This window comes from Triticum urartu, chromosome 3A (genome assembly GCF_056163025.1).
Source record: "Triticum urartu cultivar PI428250 chromosome 3A, HENAU_Tu73, whole genome shotgun sequence".
Taxonomy (NCBI): Eukaryota; Viridiplantae; Streptophyta; class Magnoliopsida; order Poales; family Poaceae; genus Triticum; species Triticum urartu.
Genome location: NC_141875.1, coordinates 712,654,204 through 712,676,132, shown reverse-complemented (window position 1 = coordinate 712,676,132; position 21,929 = coordinate 712,654,204). Strand labels below are relative to the sequence as shown.

The 21,929-nt window shown below is 45.6% G+C and overlaps 2 protein-coding genes across 2 annotated transcripts; one reads left to right on the top strand and one right to left on the bottom strand.

Moving 5' to 3' along the window:
• Positions 1–666: 666 nt before the first annotated feature.
• LOC147982036 (uncharacterized) lies at positions 667–6,592 on the top strand. The gene is made up of 2 exons (XM_087514202.1): positions 667–4,531; positions 6,240–6,592. Exons 1-2 carry the CDS (start codon positions 4,355–4,357, stop codon positions 6,585–6,587), a joined length of 525 nt encoding a protein of 174 aa, XP_087370328.1. The 5' UTR covers positions 667–4,354; the 3' UTR covers positions 6,588–6,592.
• A 9-nt stretch (positions 6,593–6,601) lies between these two features.
• On the bottom strand, positions 6,602–9,793 carry LOC125549384 (uncharacterized). The gene has a single exon (XM_048712814.2). The coding sequence runs from the start codon at positions 9,549–9,551 to the stop codon at positions 6,867–6,869; it is 2,685 nt and encodes an 894-aa protein (XP_048568771.2). The 5' UTR covers positions 9,552–9,793; the 3' UTR covers positions 6,602–6,866.
• Positions 9,794–21,929: the final 12,136 nt, after the last annotated feature.

Sequence of the window (21,929 nt, the reverse complement as noted above, 5' to 3'; positions counted from 1 at the left end):
TACTGCATAGCAATGCCGTGGTATGTCGTGTACAAGGGTAAGGTTCCCGGAGTCTACGACGACTGGGAGGAGTGTCGGAGACAGGTTCACCGATTCAGCGGTAACAGTTACAAAGGGTACGCCACTAGGGCCGAGGCCGAATCTAGATACGCCCGTTATCTAGCGGGAGAGGGGAGGGAGCGTTGGAGGAACCGGATGAAGACGAGTTTCATCGTGATGATGCTCATCGTGATGACCGCCGCTCTCTTCTATGTGATGGTAGTTTAGATGATCGATATCGACTTGTAATGTGAAGACAAACTCGCGGTCTCGAGACTTGTAATATAATGTTCTATCTTTGTTTGTCTTTTCAATTCGGAGACTAATATGATGAATTCTATTCGGAGACTAAAATGATGAATTGTATTCAGAGTCTAATCTTCTATTGTATTCGATGAATCTGTTGTTGATGTGTGCTGTCTATATTTTGTCCAATTATACATTTTGTAACCTGTGCAAAAAACAGAAAATTAAAAAAACCTAATATTCATACTAATGGCGCATCACATCATAGTGCGCCATTAGTATGCCAAAGGATACTAATGGCGCATCATTAAACAGTGCGCCATTAGTATGCCGAAGTTACTAATGGCGCATCCTGTTGTCGTGCGCCATTAGTATGCCAAAGCACCTGGGTATACATGGCCCCCTGGGAGGCATACTAATGGCGCACTATTGTATATACTAATGGCGCATCTGAGGTGCGCCATTAGTATACCAGAGGTGCGCCATTAGTAAAATATACTAATGGCGTGCTACTAATGGCGCACCACTAATGCGCCATTAATGGCCAAATTAGGTGCGTCATTAGTAGGCCTTTTCCTAGTAGTGGATTGACAAAACCTTCTAGTTGCATCATATACAACTCTTCTTTAATAAATCCATTAAGGAATGCAGTTTTGTTTATCTATTTGCTAGATTTCATAAAATGCAGCAATTGCTAACATGATTCAGACAGACTTAAGCTTAGATATGAGTGAGTAACTCTCATCATAGTCAACACCTTGAACTTGTCAAAAACCTTTTTGCGACAATTCTAGCTTTGTAGATAGTAACACTACTATCAGCGTCCGTCTTCCTCTTGAAGATCCATTTATTCTCAATTGCTTGCCGATCATCGGGCAAGTCAACCAAAGTCCACACTTTGTTCTCATACACGGATCCCATCTCAGATTTCATGGCCTCAAGCCATTTTGCGGAATCTGGGCTCACCATCGCTTCTTCATAGTTCGTAGGTTCGTCATGGTCTAGTAACATAAGTTCCAGAATAGGATTACCGTACCACTCTGGTGCGGATCTTACTCTGGTTGACCTACAAGGTTCAGTAACAACTTGATCTGAAGTTTCATGATCATCATCATCAACTTCCTCACTAATTGGTGTAGGTGTCGCAGAAACTGGTTTCTGCGATGAACTACTTTCCAATAGGGGAGCAGGTACAGTTACCTCATCAAGTTCTACTTTCCTCCCACTCACTTCTTTCGAGAGAAACTCCTTCTCCAGAAAGATTCCGAATTTAGCAACAAAAGTCTTGCATTCGGATCTGTGATAGAAGGCGTACCAAACAGTCTCCTTTGGGTATCCTATGAAGACACATTTCTCCGATTTGGGTTCGAGCTTATCAGGATGAAACTTTTTCGCATAAGCATCGTAGCCCCAAACTTTAAGAAACGACAACTTTGGTTTCTTGCCAAACCACAATTCATAAGGCGTCGTCTCAACGGATTTTGATGGTGCCCTATTTAACGTGAATGCAACTGTCTCTAATGCATAACCCCAAAACGATAGTGGTAGATCGGTAAGAGACATCATAGATCGCACCATATCTAATAAAGTACGGTTACGACGTTCGGACACACCATTACACTGTGATGTTCCAGGTGGCGTGAGTAGTGAAACTATTTCACGTTGTTTTAACTGAAGACCAAACTCGTAACTCAAATATTTGTCTCCGCGATTAGATCGTAGAAACCTTATTTTCTTGTCACGATGATTTTCCACTTCACTCTGAAATTCTTTGAACTTTTCAAATGTTTCAGACTTATGTTTCATCAAGTAGATATACCCATATCTGCTCAAATCATCTGTGAAGGTCAGAAAATAACGATACCCGCCGCGAGCCTCAACGCTCATCGGACCACATACATCAGTATGTATGATTTCCAATAAGTCAGTTGATTGCTCTATTGTTCCGGAGAACAGAGTTTTAGTCATCTTGCCCATAAGGCATGGTTCGCAAGCATCAAGTGATTCCAAAATCCCATCAGCATGGAGTTTCTTCGTGCGCTTTACACCAATATGACCTAAACGGCAGTGCCACAAATAAGTTGCACTATCATTATTAACTTTGCATCTTTTGGCTTCAATATTATGAATATGTGTATCACTACGATCGAGATCCAACAAATCATTTTCGTTGGTGTGTATGACCATAGAAGGTTTTATTCATGTAAACAGAACAACAATTGTTCTCTAACTTAAATGAATAACTGTATTGCAATAAACATGATCAAATCATATTCATGTGAACAGAACAACAATTGTTCTCTAACTTAAATGAATAACTGTATTGCAATAAACATGATCAAATCATATTCATGCTCAACAATCATAAGGCATGGTTCCCTTATATTACATCAGGAAAAATTATCATTGTTTACTATAGCTTTGCAAGAATTTTTGTATCAATATATGGAATACATAATTCCTCCATTGTCGCCGCCAGGCCCATTCATTGAATTCTCCCTAGGGCCTCCGAAACTCCAGGACCGGCACTATATGTATCTAGACACGTTTTAGTGTTAGATACATCCGTATCCAGACAAATCTAAGACGAATAATATGGATTGGAGGGAGTAGTTTTTTTTTGTTGATCCCAAAGGTCTCTACATGATGGATCTAGTGTTCTCGCAAAAAAAATGATGGACCTAGTGTACCAATTGAAATTTATTTATACAAACTTTAGACAAGCAACTGAAAGCCTGAATAATTGTTATGGGTGTGGCTAATTATTTCGTCATGTAGAAGGTAAATGTTTCAATGGAGGCAAATTCCTTTTTATGATTTATTAAGGTTGATAATAAGATCTATTTATCAAGGATTTCTCTAGACCGAACTATACATCAGGACGTAGCCATCAGCCACGACAGGAGTCACATTTTTTCCATCAGCCCCCAGATGATGAAGGTAACTTATTAAATCTTTTTTAGGGGACCTAATTAAATCTTGACTAAGAGTAATCTTTAGAAAAACTCTTTATATATCTAAATAAAAAATGTAGGTGTGGCCGGGAAGAATACGGCCGGTCCAGTGCTTCGAGGGAGACGAAAAGCACACGATTTAGTTTGGAAAAAGCTAACGCCCACACGTGTGGGCGTTTGCACATCGCCCACACGCCTCCATCACCACTCATTTTGTCACGTATGAATAGATGACATCAGCAGGAATCTTTTTGGTTTTCGGCTTAAAAATGTTGTATCTCCTAAATAAAAAAGCAAACTAAAAATCCGTTTTCACCATTAAATCCGTCTCGACGAGATCTTCAAAACTAGACCCCATGTTGATATGTTTCAACAAATTTTTTTTTGCCCAGAAGTTGCCATGATGTTTACACTGCAGTTGCCATAGGGCTTAAAGTAAAGTTGCCATGTGGCAATTTTAGTTTGTAGATCATGGCAATTTTAGTATTTTCATGATGGCAACTCTAGTACTTTGACCATGAAAATTATTTTTTGTATGAACCATGGCAATTTTAGTTTATGGTTCATGGCAAGTCTAGTTTCTTAATTCCCCGTTTTATAAATGTCAAAATTTGCTTTTAAATGTAAAAGAAAATAGCTGAAACATATCATGGCAACTTCAGTGTAAACACCATGGCAATTCATATGCAATAGACATGGCAACTTTTAATCCAAAAAAAAATTCATCAAAACATATCAACATGGGATCTAGTTTCGAAGATCTCGTCGCGAGAGATTTAATGGTGAAAACGGATCTTCAATCGTATTTTTCGTTTAAGAGATAAAACATTTTAAAAACTGAAAATCTAAAAAGATTCCTACATGCATGCATGTGATGACGTGGCAATCTATTTGCATTAGAAACATGTGGTGCATCTCCCTTTCTGCCACATGTGTGGCAGTTATCGACGTCCTTTAGTTTTAGTACAGGATAGGAGGGAGGATTCCAGTCTGATACGGCCCGAGAAGTTTGATCCCTTAGCCGGTGTATCGTTATCGTATCGCACCAGACTACCATAACAAGAGGATCGCTGTTCCAGAAAAAACAGAGGAGGAGAACCGACGAACTGACAACGATGGCGGCAGCGCTTCAGATTGCGGCGAAGAGGATCTGCGGTGGCGCCCTCGAGCGACCACTGCAGGGGCTTCTCTCGGCTACCAAGGAGCTGACGTTGAGGAGTAGCCATGGCAGGAGCTCGCTTGGCCGGTTCAGTTCCTCCGAATCACCTAGCATGCTTGATAAGAACAACAAGGTATGCACACTCTTTACAGGTCGTGTGGAATCAGGAAAATCTGATCCAGATATTTTTTACGTTCTTTCTTTCTAAGTTAAGATCAACAATGTGCCGATGTTCCGACCTTGCAAATTCGTGAAAAAAATGTTCCGACCTTGCTAGCTAGAAAAATTATTTGCAGATTCTTCCTCCCGTTTTACCCTCGACTCTCTTTATAAACCTGTTGCCTAACCAAAAGTACCCACATTAGAACAACTCTAACCGATCCTCTATCTAGCCGTAAGGGAGGATAAATTCGGGTATCCTCCTCTACGCCGCACTTACCCGATCCCCTAAACTGAATAGAGGAGGATAATCCTTTCTCCCCCGTCGAAAACTCCCTCCGATCTCTAAATATCCTCACCGCGTGAAGCTGAGTAAAAGTGGCGCCACCTCTCTCCCGCCCTCACGCCGGCTCCATTCCCACCGCATCCGCCACAATGTGCCGCCGCCATCGATGACCGACCCTCCTGCCGGAATGAATAGCCCGGACCCTTTGGACACCCCGTCGTCCACCGTCACCCATTTGTCGCCGCCAGAAACGACACCCGTGTCGCTACCCGCTCCAAAGAAAAGCTTGGAGATAAAAAAAAGTTCACCACATTGAAGCTCCGGCTCCAACCGCTGCGAAGGCCGCCGGGATGGTGCTCGCCTCTCCGGCGATGACCCGCCAGCCTCCCGCCGGAGCCAAACAAGCTAGTAAACCGAAGGCGGCGGCATCGGCCCTCGCCGAGGAGGCCACGAAGAAGAAGAAGAAGAAGAAGAAGAAGAAGAAAAATGCCACAATGTCGCCCCGTCCACGGCCGACGCCTCGTGCAACGTCTCCGGCGACACCTACAGGCATTGTTCCGGCGCATTTAGAGACGGTAGCCGGCAAGAAAGGCCGCGGCTGCCAAGTGTTCGATGGAATGCCAATAAGGTAAATAAAAACATCTTCAACATTTCAGTCGATGGTGATTGTTGGTAGATGATGGTGATGTAGTTTGGTTATTTTGTTGTCGTAGTGCAGAGATGAACATGGCCGAACTCTTAGCATCTTTGTAGTCCTCGGCAACGATGGGGCTTCATGAGCTGAACTATGACTAAATTTGGCATTATCCAGAGGTGGACGAAGAAGAGGAGGTGGCCAAAGAACATGCTATCATGTTCATGAATCCAACCACAATGGATGAAACTGCAAAAAGTATTGGGATCTCACTCATGGGGAGATATTGACCCAAGTGGAAGCCTCTTTTTAGAATGATGGTGGTAGCCGAGGGGGGTGGTGGTGGTGGTGGTGATGATGGTGGTGGTGGTGATGGTACCGGACGTGAGGATGGTGTTGTTGGTGTTGGTGGTGGCGGGCGAGAGGATGGTGGTGGTGGTGGCGGTGGGGCCGAGAGGACTATGGTGCTAGTGGCATGATCTTCCTTTTGTGGTTAATAGAGGAGGAAAAATTTACTCCTTTAACTTTACTCGGCCGGATCCTCCTTTAACTTTTAGGAAATCGGTTAGAGTTGCCCTTGTAGCGCTAACTGATTGTAAATTTTTAATACTAGTAGATTTTATCAAGATTCTTTGTGCTGTCACTGTGTGTAATTAACCCAAATCTTCTGTCAAATTTTTTTGTGTCACTGCTTGTAATAAACACAAATCTTGTATCAAAATTTCGTTGTAACTAACGCAAAGCATCTAAACTTCCTTGCAGCATGGAGCCAAATCCGCCGCCAGCATTGCAGAATCCTCCACACAAGTGAAGGACCCTGCATCATCATCACCATGGTATACACTAATTTTAGCATTAATTTTCTCTCATCAACCTGTAAAAAGGAAAATGGTTTCTAACTCAGGTCGCTCTTCGTTTGCTTGCAGTCCACCTAAAGATGAGAAGCAGTTTCTGACCACTGTAATGAAATTAACACTCGGCGGCGTTGTATTTACGGTTGCAGGCCTGTATGTGGAGGCCAAGTATATAATCAATGGCCCTTTCCTTGGGAGGGAGCGGCCTGTGAAGAACACTGGTGAACGTTCAGATGCTATATGCTTTATGAAGTAAAATTAGTGTCATAGTAGTTTTGTATGGACGTACTGTGGATTTGTGGGATAATATAATAGTTGTGATGATGATTGTTTTGTAGTTTACTTTAATCATCAATGCTTTGCTACTGTATTTGCTATGTGTCCACGCTTATATAGTGACATACACTGTCTTGGAATTCCTCCGTTTTTCACTGACATAGAAGATGTGAAGTATACAAACGTAACCAGAGTCTTGAAATGAAAAAGAAATGCTAGTAAGGTACACTACATAAGGTGCCCACTCTCCAGTTTTATGTTAAATGTTAGACACCATCTGATATCCACTCGATCTGCTCCTCTGCGAAGGAAGTGATTCGGTGCCTGGAAGTCGCTGCTGCAAGAACAACAAGAAGGCCAGCAACGCCACCCCGCACGGTATAACCATGTCCCAAGCGGCGCCGAACAGATCGTCGTGGGGGCTCGCGTACAATTTGGAAGAGCGCATGCTCGGCTTGTAGATCTGGGCCCTGACTACATCATACGCATGAGGCATCAAGCGGAGCATGGTGCCCCCCATGTAAAACCACGGCGAGATCGCCCGAGCTCTGGACGCTCCCAAGGACGCGTTTAGGATGACCTGCGGGAGAAGGAAGCCATCCAGTATCAGCCCCGCGTACGACACAAGGTCCTGCCAGATCGTCACCCGCCATCCGGCCATGCCGATCGTGGAGGCGCGGGCGTTGATCACGTGGACGACCGCGGCCACGATTCCTCCGAGGGCGTACAACGGCAGGCATATCCATAACACGGTCCACTCGGACATGGTGGATGTGCGTCGGCCGGACCACGCGAGCTGGAGAAGGCGCAGCTGCAACACGAAGGCGATCAGTGTAGGCGCCCTCATCATGACCTCGTTCATCTCGATCCTCCGGCTCGTGGGGTGCAACTCATGGTACTGGCTCCTCCTGCTTGCGAACAGGGCCTCCGAGTTGAGCACGAGAGGGGCGAGGAACCCCATGGTGAGCACGGCGAGCATGGTCACCGATGTCGCAGGAGCCGCCTCCGGGTTCCTCTTGGTGTGAAGGATCTGCAGGATGGTGAAGACACACGAGAGCGTCGTCGAGGCCACAAGCATGACGCTTTCCATGTCCATCCTCGATATGGCGTTGGCCACTTGCGCGGAGTACATCCCGTGCATGGTGAAGTTGATCTTCGCAAAGAAGAGGCGATCGGTCTTGTCTCTGAGGCTGCTGATCGCCCCACTTCCGTGCTCCGGCACCTTGGAACCAAGGGAAGCGAACTGCACCGTTACCAGTGTCTGACAATCCGTCGAGCCGGTGCACTCTTGGCAGCCGACCATGCACAGGATGCCCCTCTTCCGGTCATAAATGCCCTCTGCCAAGATCTTTCTTTTCTCAACGCTATAGTTTGAGTAGTGGGCCGCATTGCTAGGACACACCCTGATCTTGTCACCTGGAGCGGAGTAGCGTATGACATAGCTGACATTCAGCAGGTCCTCCTTCATGTCGTCAACCACCGCACGCCGGGCCGCGGCGGTGGTGGGCGTGCTCCCGAAGACCACCCAACGCCGGGAGGAGGCATCATCGTCGGCCAGAATATTGTCGGCGACCATCCGTAACCCAATTGTGACTGGGTAGGCCTGCCCCCTGATGTCTAGCGCCTGGAAACTAAACTCAGCGTCACCGTTACTAGAGTTGAAATCTGGGAAAGAGTCTGACCCTATCATCTTCTTCCCATTGCTGATCTTCTGGTGATGTTTCCTGGCCTCCTCCAGCATCGTGTCGTTGTAGCTGTACTTCACGTCGGAGATGTTGGCGTTGCTTCTTTGGTCGTCGATGATCGACATCGGTTCAGTGTCGGCTTGGCTAGAGTTCCAGAGCATCCCGGCCACCGCTCTCTTTTCCCGCATCGTCCACACTGCTGGGAGCCAGAAGCTCATCCCGATCCCGCAGTCGACCACCGGAGCAGACGCCGGCGCCGGTAGCGTAACCCGGCACGCTCTGAGGCAGAGCATGCGCCGAGACTCGTCCCAGTGCCCGTCGGCCACCAAGGCCTCGTCGCCGACCAAGAAGCGGCGTCGACGGTAGCCCCTCTCGGTCGGCCTGGTGTCATTGAAGAGCACCGCGTATGCGTGCAAGGCGGCGCCGTCCGCGCTGCACTGCATCTGGTTGACGCGCATCCGCGGAAGCACGGTGCGGCCATGCTCCAACCTGTAGGAGATCATGAGCTGTTCTTTCAGGTGGGCGCACACGGAGTTGACACCGCCGAGCGCCCGGAGCGAGCCACTGGCCGGCAGCATCGATGGCCCGGGGCTGCAGGCCGCACGCCCGGAGTCGTCGTACTTGTAGTGGTCGCCCCCGGCGTACGCGAGGAGGCTGATGGTCCCGAGGTCGGAGGAGCCCTCCATGCTGCCGGACACGAAAGGATCGGCGAGGCTGGGAGGGCTGGGGACATGGAGGCGGAGGACGGCGTCATGGTACTGCTTGACAGAACCGTCGACGGCGTGCTCGGTGCCGGTCCCGACCATGCAGAGCTCGCGCGAGGCCGAGGAGTGGTAACCGTCGAGGACGAAGGCGATGGACGCGGCCTCGCTGTAATACTGGTGGCTTCCACGGCGCCAGCTGCGGGGACCAAAGATGGTCAAGGTACCGGTGAGGTGAACGAGAGCCGGGTCGTCCGTGCGGGACGCGCCGTGTGGAAGGAAGTGGAACGGGCGGGCTTTGTAGGGGTCGTCGACGGGGGAAAACAGGCCGTCGGCGCCCCCGGAGAACTGGCCGCCGGAGATTTGGAAGGAGCGGATGAGTGCAACGGCGTCGTCGCCGTCGGTGTGGCGGTCCTGAGCCGGTGCCAGGGAGGGGCAGGCAGTGGAGTAAGAGGAAGCCGTGACGGCGGCGGAGAGGGTGGCCGTGGACGCAAGAAGAATGAAGCACAAGCAGAGGTGGTGCCTGTACATGGTGCGATCCCTCACTGGTGGCGCCATTTTCGGTTGGTTGAGCTGCTTAGCCGGCCATGTGTTTGCACTACTATACTTGGTATAAGAAGACTATAGGGGTGGAGCAGCTGGTTAGCCGGCCCTCTGTTATAGTGTATACGTAGCCGGCCATTTTGTTTGGACACTTCAGTGCCGGCCGGCTGCGACGTGGTCATGTGGAATGGCTTGACTTAACACATACGGTATTGCAAAATCTCAGTCGATCGAGATTTAGATGATATATTTATGGGATCTTATTCGTGCAAAAAAATTAATTTTTTTTACATGTTATGTCACTTGAATTGGACTTGGTTAACTAAATCTTAGTCAAGTGAGACCTCGCCCACACGCTAACACATAATCATATGCAAGTTAATTAACGGAGTAACCAAGGACGCTTCACACACGTATACTAGCATTTACTTCAGAAAATAGCTCATCATGTGCGTAACCATTTTTATCAACTACTAACCAAGCATTAATTAACGGTGAACTGTCTAAAACATTTGGTAATAATACATTGTATTCTTCAATTTTCATTTTGTAGATAATTTCAAATAAATGTGCAAACAGAAAAGGTTTAACATTCCTCCCATGTGATCAATTCAGTCTTCTTACCAAACTCCTTAGTCCATGCATAATATGATCATTATTACTACCAAACTAGTTAAATGTTTGTGCGTTGCCACGGGCAAATATAATATATGTACAAAGAGAAGTGTATCATGTGACCATGAGAATCGTAGACTATTCACATGAGATGACATCTGCATCTCCTGATGTCTCCCTCTCTCCGTCGTCTCCTTCCTCCTATGATCCTTTCATCTCTGTGTTTTCATCCCCCACCTCCACATTCCATGATAGTATTGAGTATTATTTAGAGGAAAACAAACATTTGGGTTCATCCAATTTATGTTAGGGAACAAATATCATCAATGCAACATCTAAAATAAAAGATGAAACATGTGTTTCTTATGAAATTGCCACTTCCCAAAAACGTTTCTTGACCAATAAGGCCCATTTTAGATCCCCAAACAACGACAATGATGTGATATGTGATTCTTTTAGTTTGATTTATGCAAGCTTTAATTTCTTATACATAGAGAACTAATTAATACACAAAAAATAGTGCCTAAATTATTGAAACCGTATGAGAGATAACTTTGAGGTGAGTATAAGCCATCTGAAAAATCGATTCCCTACAGTGCCCGCCGGCGGCAACGTGGTCATGTGAGAATGCATTGAATAAAAAATGGGAGGTAATATCGAAGAAATATTGTGTCCAGTGGGGAGTAGCATACTAGTCAATGGGTCCCACACACTTGTCTTGTCCTGTTTTTTCAAAGTATAAACGTGAACGCTGAGTGAACCCTTTCGTTTTCATTACAGGTTTCTAACACAATCATATGCAAGTTAATTGACGGAGTTACCAAGGATGCTTCACACACGTATACTAGCATTTAGTTCAGAAATAGGTCATCCAGTACGTAACCATTTTTATCAATGAGTAACCAAGCATTTTAACGGTATACTATATAAAACATTAGTAATGATGTATTCTCTCATTTTCCTTTTGTAGATGCCTACCTAATAAACTGATAATGGCACACAAGTGAGCATACAGAAAAGGTTTATCATTCATCTCATGTGATCAAACTCGGTCTCCTTTCTAGTTTTTATCAAAAAACACACCACTTTAGTCCATGCATAAATATGTTGATCGTTACTACCAAATTTACGAAATTCTTGACAATGTGGTAGCTAGGAAACAATTACTAAAACAAAAAATTTAGTTCCCAAGATCATGTTGGTGGAACCCCTGAATTACCTTTTCGTTTCAACCCCCCAAAACAGAGAAAAATACAAAGATCAACTTAGACATGATGTAACCCAAAGCATTGTCGAATTTTTAGAAACACCAAATTCAGTGCAGCCATCATAATTATCACTTGCGGCTGGACAATTCTTGACAATGTGTATCTCACATTATTTTTCTCCTCTCTCGAGCATGCATCATTTGATCTGCATCTTCTAGACCTGACATCAAGACCAACCCATCTTGTGGTTCACCCTTGGTCTCAAGGCCATACAAATCAGTATTCAGTTTGTAACTATATTTGATCTACATTATTTTGGATGTGCATCACATCAGTGCCATATACTTATCCGGCGAGAGTTTCTGAAAAATTATTCCTACACTTGTGAAGAAGTGTATAATTATACCTACTAGGACAAAGCATGCAATGGTTATAAGATTGTGATGGCATTTGTGGGTGAGAGAACAAAAAGAGCAAAAATAAGAGGACCGAGTAACTACAAGACGCCTAAAAAGTAAAAATGGGTCAGTCGATTTTCCAGGATCAATTTGAGCCGCTGGATAAAGAAAGAATGGTCCAGCTCACATCTTCTTCCTCCAACCGTTCTTCCTCCCACCGCCTGCTACCACCGGCCGGCCGCTCAGCCCCGCCCCCCAACAACCGCCACCCACCGCCATGCTTCCGACACCCCCGACAATCCCTCCAACCTCGGTGATGAAGAGTTTTCTTCCGTGAACCTGCATCACCCCCCACACACACGCCACTAATATAGATAATGGGGTCGCCTTCCACCCTAAGATAGATGCCTGGGTTGCCTACCACCCTAAAATAGACCCAGAGGGCTTCTTTGGCGAGCTCCTTCCTTCCCTCGGATAGCTCCTTACCCCCCCCCCCCCCCCCCCCCCCGCGCGTGCGTTGTTCCTTCCTTCACGGGAAAATCAATTGGCCCAAATTCTAAATTCAGGCGACTTACATATAGCTATTGTGAAAATTAAGAACAAAGGAATGTATCTTTGGCTCCACCCTCACAAGTTGTACACCACTTACGATTCCATGTGGACTTACACTAGCATGGCCATGGAATCCATGCCCTCACACTCTTGCTGCAATGTCTAGTCCATTTCGCACACACCGCCCGCGCCCCCTTACACTACTATCTCAAAGCTCCAAGGAACGCGATATGTGACCTAGCCACACCGCCCGCGCCCCCTTCATGTCCTCAGCATTAACCGCTCCATCGGTATTGATCGTGACCCAGCCCACTTCTGGTGGCCGCCAACACTGCCCAGCCGACTGAATCTTTCGTTTTGGTGGTATCTCCAAAATTGCCAATGTCTCGTGAACCAACTTCAACGCTTTTACAGGGTCATAGCCATCACGGTCATGCATCCAACAGTTGCGTGACGACCATATACTATGCATAATCGTGATGATCTTGCTTCTATCCCCCTCTGTGAAGAGTTGGTCAAGCAAAATATCACGAGCCCAAGTGTTTGGATGCAGCCGTGGTAGATGCAGATCAAATCTGTCTCGGGCTGCCAACCAAAACTTCTTTGCATGAGTGCAATGTACTAATGCATGTAGCATGTCCTCGTTCATGGCCTTGCATACTTCGCACGTAGCAAGTGGTTTGATATGGCGGTAATGCAAGTTAACTGAGTCTAGGAGTATTCCACAGAGTACTCGCCACCAGAAGACTTGAACCTTGGGTATGACATTGACTTTCCACAGGGCTGTCCACAACTGTTTATTTGCCGATGAAGCTTCAGTAATCGTCCCTTCCTCTAAAGGGTTGAGCTCGTTGCGAGTCACAAGAGTACGATATGCTGATTTTACAGAGTAGATGCCAGATTTCTCCAAGGCCCAAGCCAAAGTATCTTCGCCGCCTGTCGGGTTTAGTGGTATATTCAGGATAGCCTCCACGTCCGGTTGCATGAAATTTTGATGAGTCAGTTGCTCATTCCAGTTACCAGTGTAATCATTTCTGAGCTCTGAGATAGTAGGAAGTGGCGTAGTTCCAATGCGCCCCTTGGGCTTTAGCGTCGGAGTGTTGGGTATCCAACTGTCCGTCCAGGTAGCTATGGATTGTCCGTCACCCACTCGGCGAATAAGACCAACATTTAGGGCATCCTGCCCCGCAATGATAGTCTTCCAGGTCGCTGAAGATCGAGCCGGGGCTGTGGCATTGAGGAAATCCGTGTGAGGGATATATTTCCTCTTCAACATCCGAGCACATAAGGAGTCCGGTTTGGTAAGAAGGCGCCAGCCATGTTTTCCGAGCATCGCAAGATTGAATCGGTGTAGATCTCAGAAGCCCATGCCACCCTTTACCTTTGGTTTTGCAAGATTTTCCCACGAGAGCCAATGAAGAGAGTGTTTATAGATTGACCTCCCCCACTAGTACTTCGCCATGGGTGATGTAATACTCTTGCAAACCTTCTTTGTCAGGAGAAAACAACTCATAGTAAATATAGGGATGGCCTGGATTACCGTTTTAGCAAAACTTCTCTTGCTGCACACGCCATATTTCTCTCTGACCATCCTTGCATTTTACCACGACACCTTTCCACTAAGTGTTCAAATGTCCCGCTAGTTATTCTACCAATAGTTGTCGGTAGCCGCAAATAGCGTTCTGAAAACACTTCCACATTGATCCCGAGAGACAACTTAAGCAGCTATCGTAGGGGCTGTGTTGTGTTGCCACTGAAGTAGATGGAACTCTTCTGCCGGTTCACTGCCAGCCCTGAGCAGTCAGCATAAATCCGGAGAACCTCGTTGAGCCACTCTGTACATTGGGTGTTGACACTGAGAAAGATCAAACTACCGTCAGCGAATAACAAATGATTGACCCAGGTGCATGAGAACTCACTCTGATGCCTCTGTCGATGTATGCGCCACCAAAATTATTTAGTAGTGATGTGAGGCCCTGTGTGCATAGCAAAAATAGATACGGCGACATGGGGCACCCCTGCTGAAGCCCCCTGAACGGACTGAAAAAAGGTAGCAACTCTCCGTTCATCCTGATTGTGAACCATACCGAAGTCACACACTTCATGATCAGGCGAACAAAATTTTATCCGAAGCCCAACCTTGTTAACATGGCTTCGAGATAGTGCCATTCCACTCTATCGTAGACTTTGAGCATATCTAAATTGATCGCACAGCAAGCATTCTTGCCCTTCTTTCGCCGTTTTATAGCGTGTACTCTCATATGCGACAAGTACATTGTCCGTTATTAGTCATCCCGGGACAAAAGCACTCTGCTCCTCTCCTATAAATTCATCCAGAATCCCCTGAACTCTGTTAGCAATTGCTTTGGCAGCAATCTTATAAAGGACAAGGCATAGAGCAATAGGGCGGAATTGAGAAATCTTCTGCGGGTGCCGTACCTTTGGGATTAGTGTGATCGATGTGTCGTTTAGTCCCAATGGCAACTCACACCCATTCAATAAGTCCAGGACAGCCGATGTGATGTCATCTCCAATAACATCCGAGTGCCGTCGGTAAAAACCCGCCGTGAACCCATCCACTCACGGGGCCTTCGATGGTGCCATATCGAAAAGTGCCCTCTTCACCTCGTCTGCATCGTACGGTTTGTTAACAAAACCATTCATTTGCTCGGTGACAGTGGGTTGGACACAGTTTAACAGCTCTTCCATTGGCTTGTAGCCTTGCATGTTGTACAAGTCATGATAGAAGTCCGTAATTTCCTTCTTCACCTCCCCTCGATCCTGTAAGATCTGTCCTTGTGCATTCTCCGAAGACGTGATACAATTGATTCTTTTGTGGTGAGCAGCCTGAGCCTGAAAGTACCCAGTGTTGAGGTCACCCTCTCGTAGCCAGAGCACCCGCGATCTCTACTTAAGCCATATTTCCTCCTGCCTCAAGGCCTCTCGCAGTTGCGATGCAACCGTTAATTCCTCCTATGACGGTCCTCTACTCATCGAGGCACCCCTCAAATGTTCCAAACGCTTCTGGAGTTTGCGCACTTTCTTCGAAAGGTTTCCGAACTCGCGGTCACCCCAAGCGCCCAAGTCCTTTTGGACAATTGTTAGTGCGTCAACTATGCCTTGCAGTCCTCCTCGGCCCGCGCCTGCATGCCACAAATCACGTACAAGCTGATCGTATTGACCGTGAGACTGCCACACATTCTCATATCTGAAAGTTCGTCGAGCTCGTGGCCACATATTGTCTGCATTAGATCTGAATTCTGCTTTGAAAAAATAGTGATCCGACTCGATGCTGCTTACATGTTTTACCACCGTAAACTGAAAAAGATTCAGAAAACGTTCATTGGCAAGGGCACGATCAAGGCACGCCTTCATGTTTGCTGCACCTGCCTGCCTATTATCGCATGTGTAGGGAATTCCTCTCCATCCGAGATCCTGGAGAGAACAATCTGACAGCACATCCCGAAATGCCCTCATCTAGTATTGCGGTCGTGGGTTGACACTAAAATGCTCATCCGCCTGCAAAGTTTCATTGAAGTCTTCCATGCAGATCCATGCATCATGTGGAATAGCATACAAAATACGAAGGAAGCGCCATCTGTGATGTCGGTTCTCCACCCTGGGCTCTCCGTAGAAACTAGTAAAACTCCAAGTTTTATTATTCTGCTTAACAGAAACATCAATATGTGAACGGCTATAGTTCTCCAATTTGACATCCACATCTTTTGACTAGAAGAGGCCAATACCACCGCTAAGGCCATCGCTATCGATGGCAAAGCAACCCGAAAAACCCAATGAAAATTTCATATCCTCCACTCTCTTGCCGTTTATTTTTGTTTCCATGATGAACAAAAGGGCGGGACTTTACTGCTTCACAATCTTGCGAAGCTCGCGAACTGTCTGAGGGTTCCCAAGCCCTCGAGAGTTCCAGCTGATGGTGCTCATTGCGACTAGCAGCGCTGACTAGCAGACGCTGCCGAAGTTTTAGAAGCTGGGGGGGGGGGGGGGGGTCGGTTTCTTCTTCTTAGGATTCTTTTCAACAAAGACATCCCCTGGATTTTCCATATCTGCTGCAATAGATAGGTCTCGCCCCCCCCTCAGAAGTCATAGCCACCTCTCCCTTCTCTATGATAGCGAGTGGAGCTGGCACCACTTGCCGGTATACCTGTGTTTGCGGCCCTCCTTTTCTCTTATTCGTAATGGGATTCTTGACAGGAGACGTCAACTCAACACGCTTGTGCTGTTTGGAACTAGATGATCTAGATTCCTTTGTACTATTCTGTGTATTTTGTTTCTCCTTCATCGAGTTCTCCCCAGAGAAGTTCTTCTTTCGTTCCTCGGGCGCTCAAAGACTCGCTTTGAAAGGAAGCTCACCGTTTGCATCCCGTGTCCCTGGTGTAGGGCAGAACAGATCAGAATGACCTAGGCGACCACACAAGAAACAGAAGTGCGGGATCTATTCATATTCAATATCATAGCAGTACACTTTGTCCATCTTGGTCGATTCAATGACTATTCATCTACGTAGAGGTTTGAGCATGTCGATGGTTACTCGTGCCGTCAGAAAGCCTCCCACAGGATCAATTTGGACGACAGAAGCGTGCTTATCGATTTGTTGCGCTATCACTAAACCCCTCTTGTCGTTCCTCAAATTGTAGGGTAGATTGACTACCATAACCCAAACTGGTAGCTTGTAAACATTAGTTCAGAAGGTTGCATGTGGGCTTCGAACACCTCCAAAATCACTACGTTCTTGCTAATATGCCAAGGTGCTCCTTCCCAGACGCCATCAAGATCGCGCTTGGACTCGAATTCTGCTACAAAAGTATTTCCCCCGAAGGGCCGAAAATATAGACCTCTAGGGTTTCCCCAGGCTAGGTAGAGAGCATTGCTGATTGTCTGAATATGGAGCAGATTGCAGTGTAGAACCTTCCCCACTAGCAGCCACTTCGTCGGAGCACCATCGTTTGCGTCGTCGATCACCAGGGGTGTCACCTCCTCTTCGGTGATGTCCAGCATGCCCAGCGCTTCCTCCATCTGCGCTCGCGCGGAGCGGGGATAGAGGTTGTTGCTGTGCTTCCAGCCCTTGCTGGCGGACGGTGTTGCCATCGACCCCGCGTGTGTCGAAGCACCCCGCAGATGAGATCCGTGGGCGCCTTCCCGTCCACCTAACCCTAATCGCCGCCAGGGGGTTTTAGGGTTTCAGGGAAAACTTGGCGATACCTAACAAGGCCCATTTTAGATCCCCAAACAAGTAGTTTCTTGACCAACAAGGCCCATTTTAGATCCCCAAACAAATGCAATGATGTCATATGTGATTCTCTTAGTTTGATTTATGCAAAGTTTAATTTGTTATATATAGAGAACTAATTAATAAATATAAATTAGTGCCTAAGTTATTGAAACCGTATGAGAGGTCACTATGAGGTGAGTACAAGCCATATGAAAAATCTATTCCCTGCAATGGCGGCCGGGGGCGACGTGGTCATGTGAGCATGTATCGAATAAAAAATGGGAGGTAATATTGAAGAAAAATTGTGTCCAGTGGGGAGTAGCATAATAGTCAATGGGTCCCACACACTTGTCTTGTCCTATTTTTTCAAAGTATAAACGTGAACGCTGAGTGAACCCTTTCGTTATCATTACATTTTTCTAACACATAATTATAAATTAATTAACAGAGTAACTAAGGACGCTTCACACACGTATAGTAGCATTTAGTTCAGAAATAGGTCATTCAGTACATGACCATTTTTATAAACAAGTAACCAAGCATTATAATGGTAAACTGCATAAAACATTAGTAATGATATATTCTCTCATTTTCCTTTTGTAGATGCCTACCTAATAAACTGATAATGGCACACAAGTGAGCATACAGAAAAGGTTTATCATTCATCTCATGTGATCAAACATCGGTCTCCTTTCTAGTTTTTTATCAAAAAACACACCACTTTAGTCCATGCATAAATATGCTGATTGTTACTACCAAATGTACGAAATTCTTGACAATGTGGTAGGTAGGAAACAATTGCTAAAACAAAAAAATTAGTTCGCAAGATCATGTTGGTGGAACACCTGAATTACTGTTTCGTTTCAACCCCAAAACCATAGAAAAATATGAAGATCAACTTAGACATGATGTAACCCAAAGCATTATCGAATTTTTAGAAACACCAAATTCAGTTTAGCCATCATGACTATCACTTGCGGTTGGACGATTCTTGACAATGCGTATGTCACATTATTTTTCTCCCCTCTCGAGCATGCATCATTTGATCTGCATCTTCTTGACCTGACATCAAGACCAATTCATCTCGTGGTTCACCCTTGGTCTCAAGGCCACACAAATCAGTATTCACTTTGTAATTATATTTGATCGATACGTCTCCAACGTATCTATAATTTTTGATTGTCCATGCTATTATATTATCTGTTTTGGATGTTAATGGGCGTTATTTTACACTTTTATATTATTTTTGGGACTAACCTATTAACCGGAGGCCCAGCCCAATTGCTGTTTTTTTCCTATTTCAGTGTTTCGCAGAAAAGGAATATCAAACGGAATGAAACCTTCGGGAGCATTATTTTTGGAACAAACGTGATACAGGGGACTTGGAGTGGACGTCAAGAAACAATCGAGGAGGCCACCAGGCAGGGGGCGCGCCTACCCCCCTAGGCGCACCCTCCATCCTCGTGGGGCCCTCGTTGCTCCACCGACCTACTTCTTCCTCCTATATATATTCATATACCTCGAATACATCTAGGAGCACCACGAAACCCTATTTCCACCGCCGCAACCTTCTGTACCCAAGAGATCCCATCTTGGGGCCTTTTCCGGAGCTCCGCCGGAGGGGGCATTGATCACGGAGGGCCTCTACATCAACTCCATGGCCCCTCCGATGATGTGTGAGTAGTTTACCTCAGACCTTCGGGTCCATAGTTATTAGCTAGATGGCTTCTTCTCTCTCTTTGGATCTCAATACAAAGTTCTCCTCGATTCTCTTGGAGATATATTCGATGTGATCTTCTTTTGCGGTGTGTTTGTCAAGATCCAATGAATTGTGGGTTTATGATCAAGATTATCTATGAACAATTTTTGAATCTTCTCTGAATTCTTTTATGTATGATTGGTTATCTTTGCAAGTATCTTCGAATTATCAGTTTGGTTTGACCTACTAGATTGATCTTTCTTGGAATGGGAGAAGTTCTTAGCTTTGGGTTCATTCTTGCGGTGCTCGATCCCAGTGACAGAAAGGGAAACGACACGTGTTGTATTGTTGCCATCGAGGATAAAAAGATGCGGTTTACATCATATTGCATGAGTTTATCCCTCTACATCATGTCATCTTGCTTAAGGCGTTACCCCATTCTTCTGAACTTAATACTCTAGATGCATGCTGGATAGCGGTCGATGTGTGGAGTAATAGTAGTAGATGCAGGCAGGAGTCGATCTACTTGTCACAGATGAGATGCCTATATACATGATCATACCTAGATATTCATAATTGTTCGCTTTTCTATCAATTGCTCGACAATAATTTGTTCACCCACCGTAATACTTATGCTATCTTGAGAGAAGCCACTAGTGAAACCTATGGCCCCCGGGTCTATTCTCCATCATACAAGTCTCCAATCTATTTCATTTTGCAATCTTTACTTTCAATCCATATCATAAAAATACCAAAAATATTTATCTTATTATTATTATCTCTATCAGATCTCACTCTTGCAAGTGGCCGTGAAGGGATTGATAACCCCTTTGTCGCATTGGTTGCGAGGTTCTTATTTGTTTGTGTACGTCGCGCATGGTCTCCTACTGGATTGATACCTTGGTTCCCAAAAACTGAGGGAAATACTTACGCTGCTTTGCTGCATCACCATTTCCTCTTCAAGGGAAAACCAACGCATGCTCAAGAGGTAGCATTGATCTACATTATTTTGGATGTGCATCACATCAGTGCCATATACTTATTCGGCGAGAGTTTCTGAAAATTATTCCTACACTTGTGAAGGAGTGTAGAATTGTACCTACTAGGTCAAAGCATGCAATGGTTATAAGATTGTGATGGTATTTGTGGGTGAAAGAACAAAAAGAGCAAAACTAAGAGGACTGGCTAACCTCAAGTCGCCTGAAAAGTAAAATCAGGTCAGTCGATTTTCCAAGGTCAATTTGAGCCACTGGATATAGAATGAATGGTTCTGCTCACGTCTTCATCCTCCAACCATTCTTCCTCCCACCACCTGCTACCACCGGCCGGCCGCTCGCCCCCCCCCCAACCGCCACCCACCGCCGTGCTTCTGGCACCCCCGACAATCCCTCTAACCTCGGTGATGAAGAGTTTTCTTCAACGAACTTGCAGCACCCCCACACCACTAAGATAGATAATGGGGTCGCCTTCCACCCTAAGATAGATGCCTGGGTTGCATACCACCCTAAAATAGACCCAGGGGCTTCATTGGCGAGCTCCTTCCTTCCCTCGGACGAGCTCCTTACTCCCCCCTCCACCCGGTTGTTCCTTACTTCATGGGAATGCTCGAGATGTGTAATGCAATCCATGCCATCACGATCCTTTTTAGACTTTCGGCCCATTTCCTCACACTCCTAATTAAACTTATGATCTATTCTCTCATACTCCTAATTCAATTTTGTCCATGACTACACACTTTTCCTTGATAGATGTCCATGTCCACCCGGTGGATCAACACCTTATGCTTCATATCATCACGTTCTTGCTTAACTTTATTGTTCATCTCCTCATGCTCCTGTTGCACCTTCTAGTCCATGCCCCATGGGTTAGATGCACATACTTGTTCACATCCGCATGGTTTTGATGCACCTTCTAATCCATGGTCGTTGTAGAAAACCACAAATAACTAGTTTTAGATTTGGGCGTTTGGGACAAAGACCTATTTCAATGTTATACTAACCTAGTTGTTGTTGTGGGAGCTAAGAACGATAAAAAATCATTTAACCTAATATTTTTCCATTCTATTTTTAAACGGGTGTTTCACAAGCTGCTTCTTAATTTATTTATTGTGTTAAATGGTTTCTGATATTGTTCTTTAACTCCCACAACAACTAGGTTAGTAAACTCATATATTTAAGTTGGCCTTTGTACCAAAACTAGCACCAATTTGTGTTTTGCTGCATGGACCTTGGATCCAAAGGAGCATTGTGACCATCCAAAGATGGAAAAGTATGCACATATGGCACTCGAGTACATGTAAGATAATTAGCATCAGGAGCATGTGGACATGGGTTGGATGGTTAAACAAAATGTGATGACATGGAGCGTAAGGTGCTGGTTCACCAGGTGGACATGGAAATTAAGCTCAAGCGCATGAAACCATGGACTAAAAGTTGAAGCAAGTGTTATAACATGTATCAATAGTTGAAGCAAGAAAACGAGGACATGGAATGAAGGTTCAAGGAAGATCGTGAGGATATGGATCACATTATACATCTTGAGCATATCCAGATGGAATGTAAGAATGTCAAGATCGGCCCGGTGGGTAAGGCTAAGAAAATGGTCATAACGAGTGTTGTAGGGTGGAACCCTAAGTGGGGACTTTCATGAATTGGAGGGGGGTCCCCCAAGAACAAGAAGAACACAAGA

What these genes read in the sequence shown, in the direction of transcription:
- LOC147982036 (XM_087514202.1), top strand. Translation starts at nt 4,355, where the DNA reads ATGGCGGCAGCGCTTCAGATTGCGGCGAAGAGGATCTGCGGTGGCGCC. An exon ending in TGCTTGATAAGAACAACAAG is followed by an intron (nt 4,532 to 6,239) that starts GTATGCACACTC and finishes ACTTCCTTGCAG; the next exon opens with CATGGAGCCAAATCCGCCGC.
- LOC125549384 (XM_048712814.2), bottom strand. Translation starts at nt 9,551, where the DNA reads ATGGCGCCACCAGTGAGGGATCGCACCATGTACAGGCACCACCTCTGC.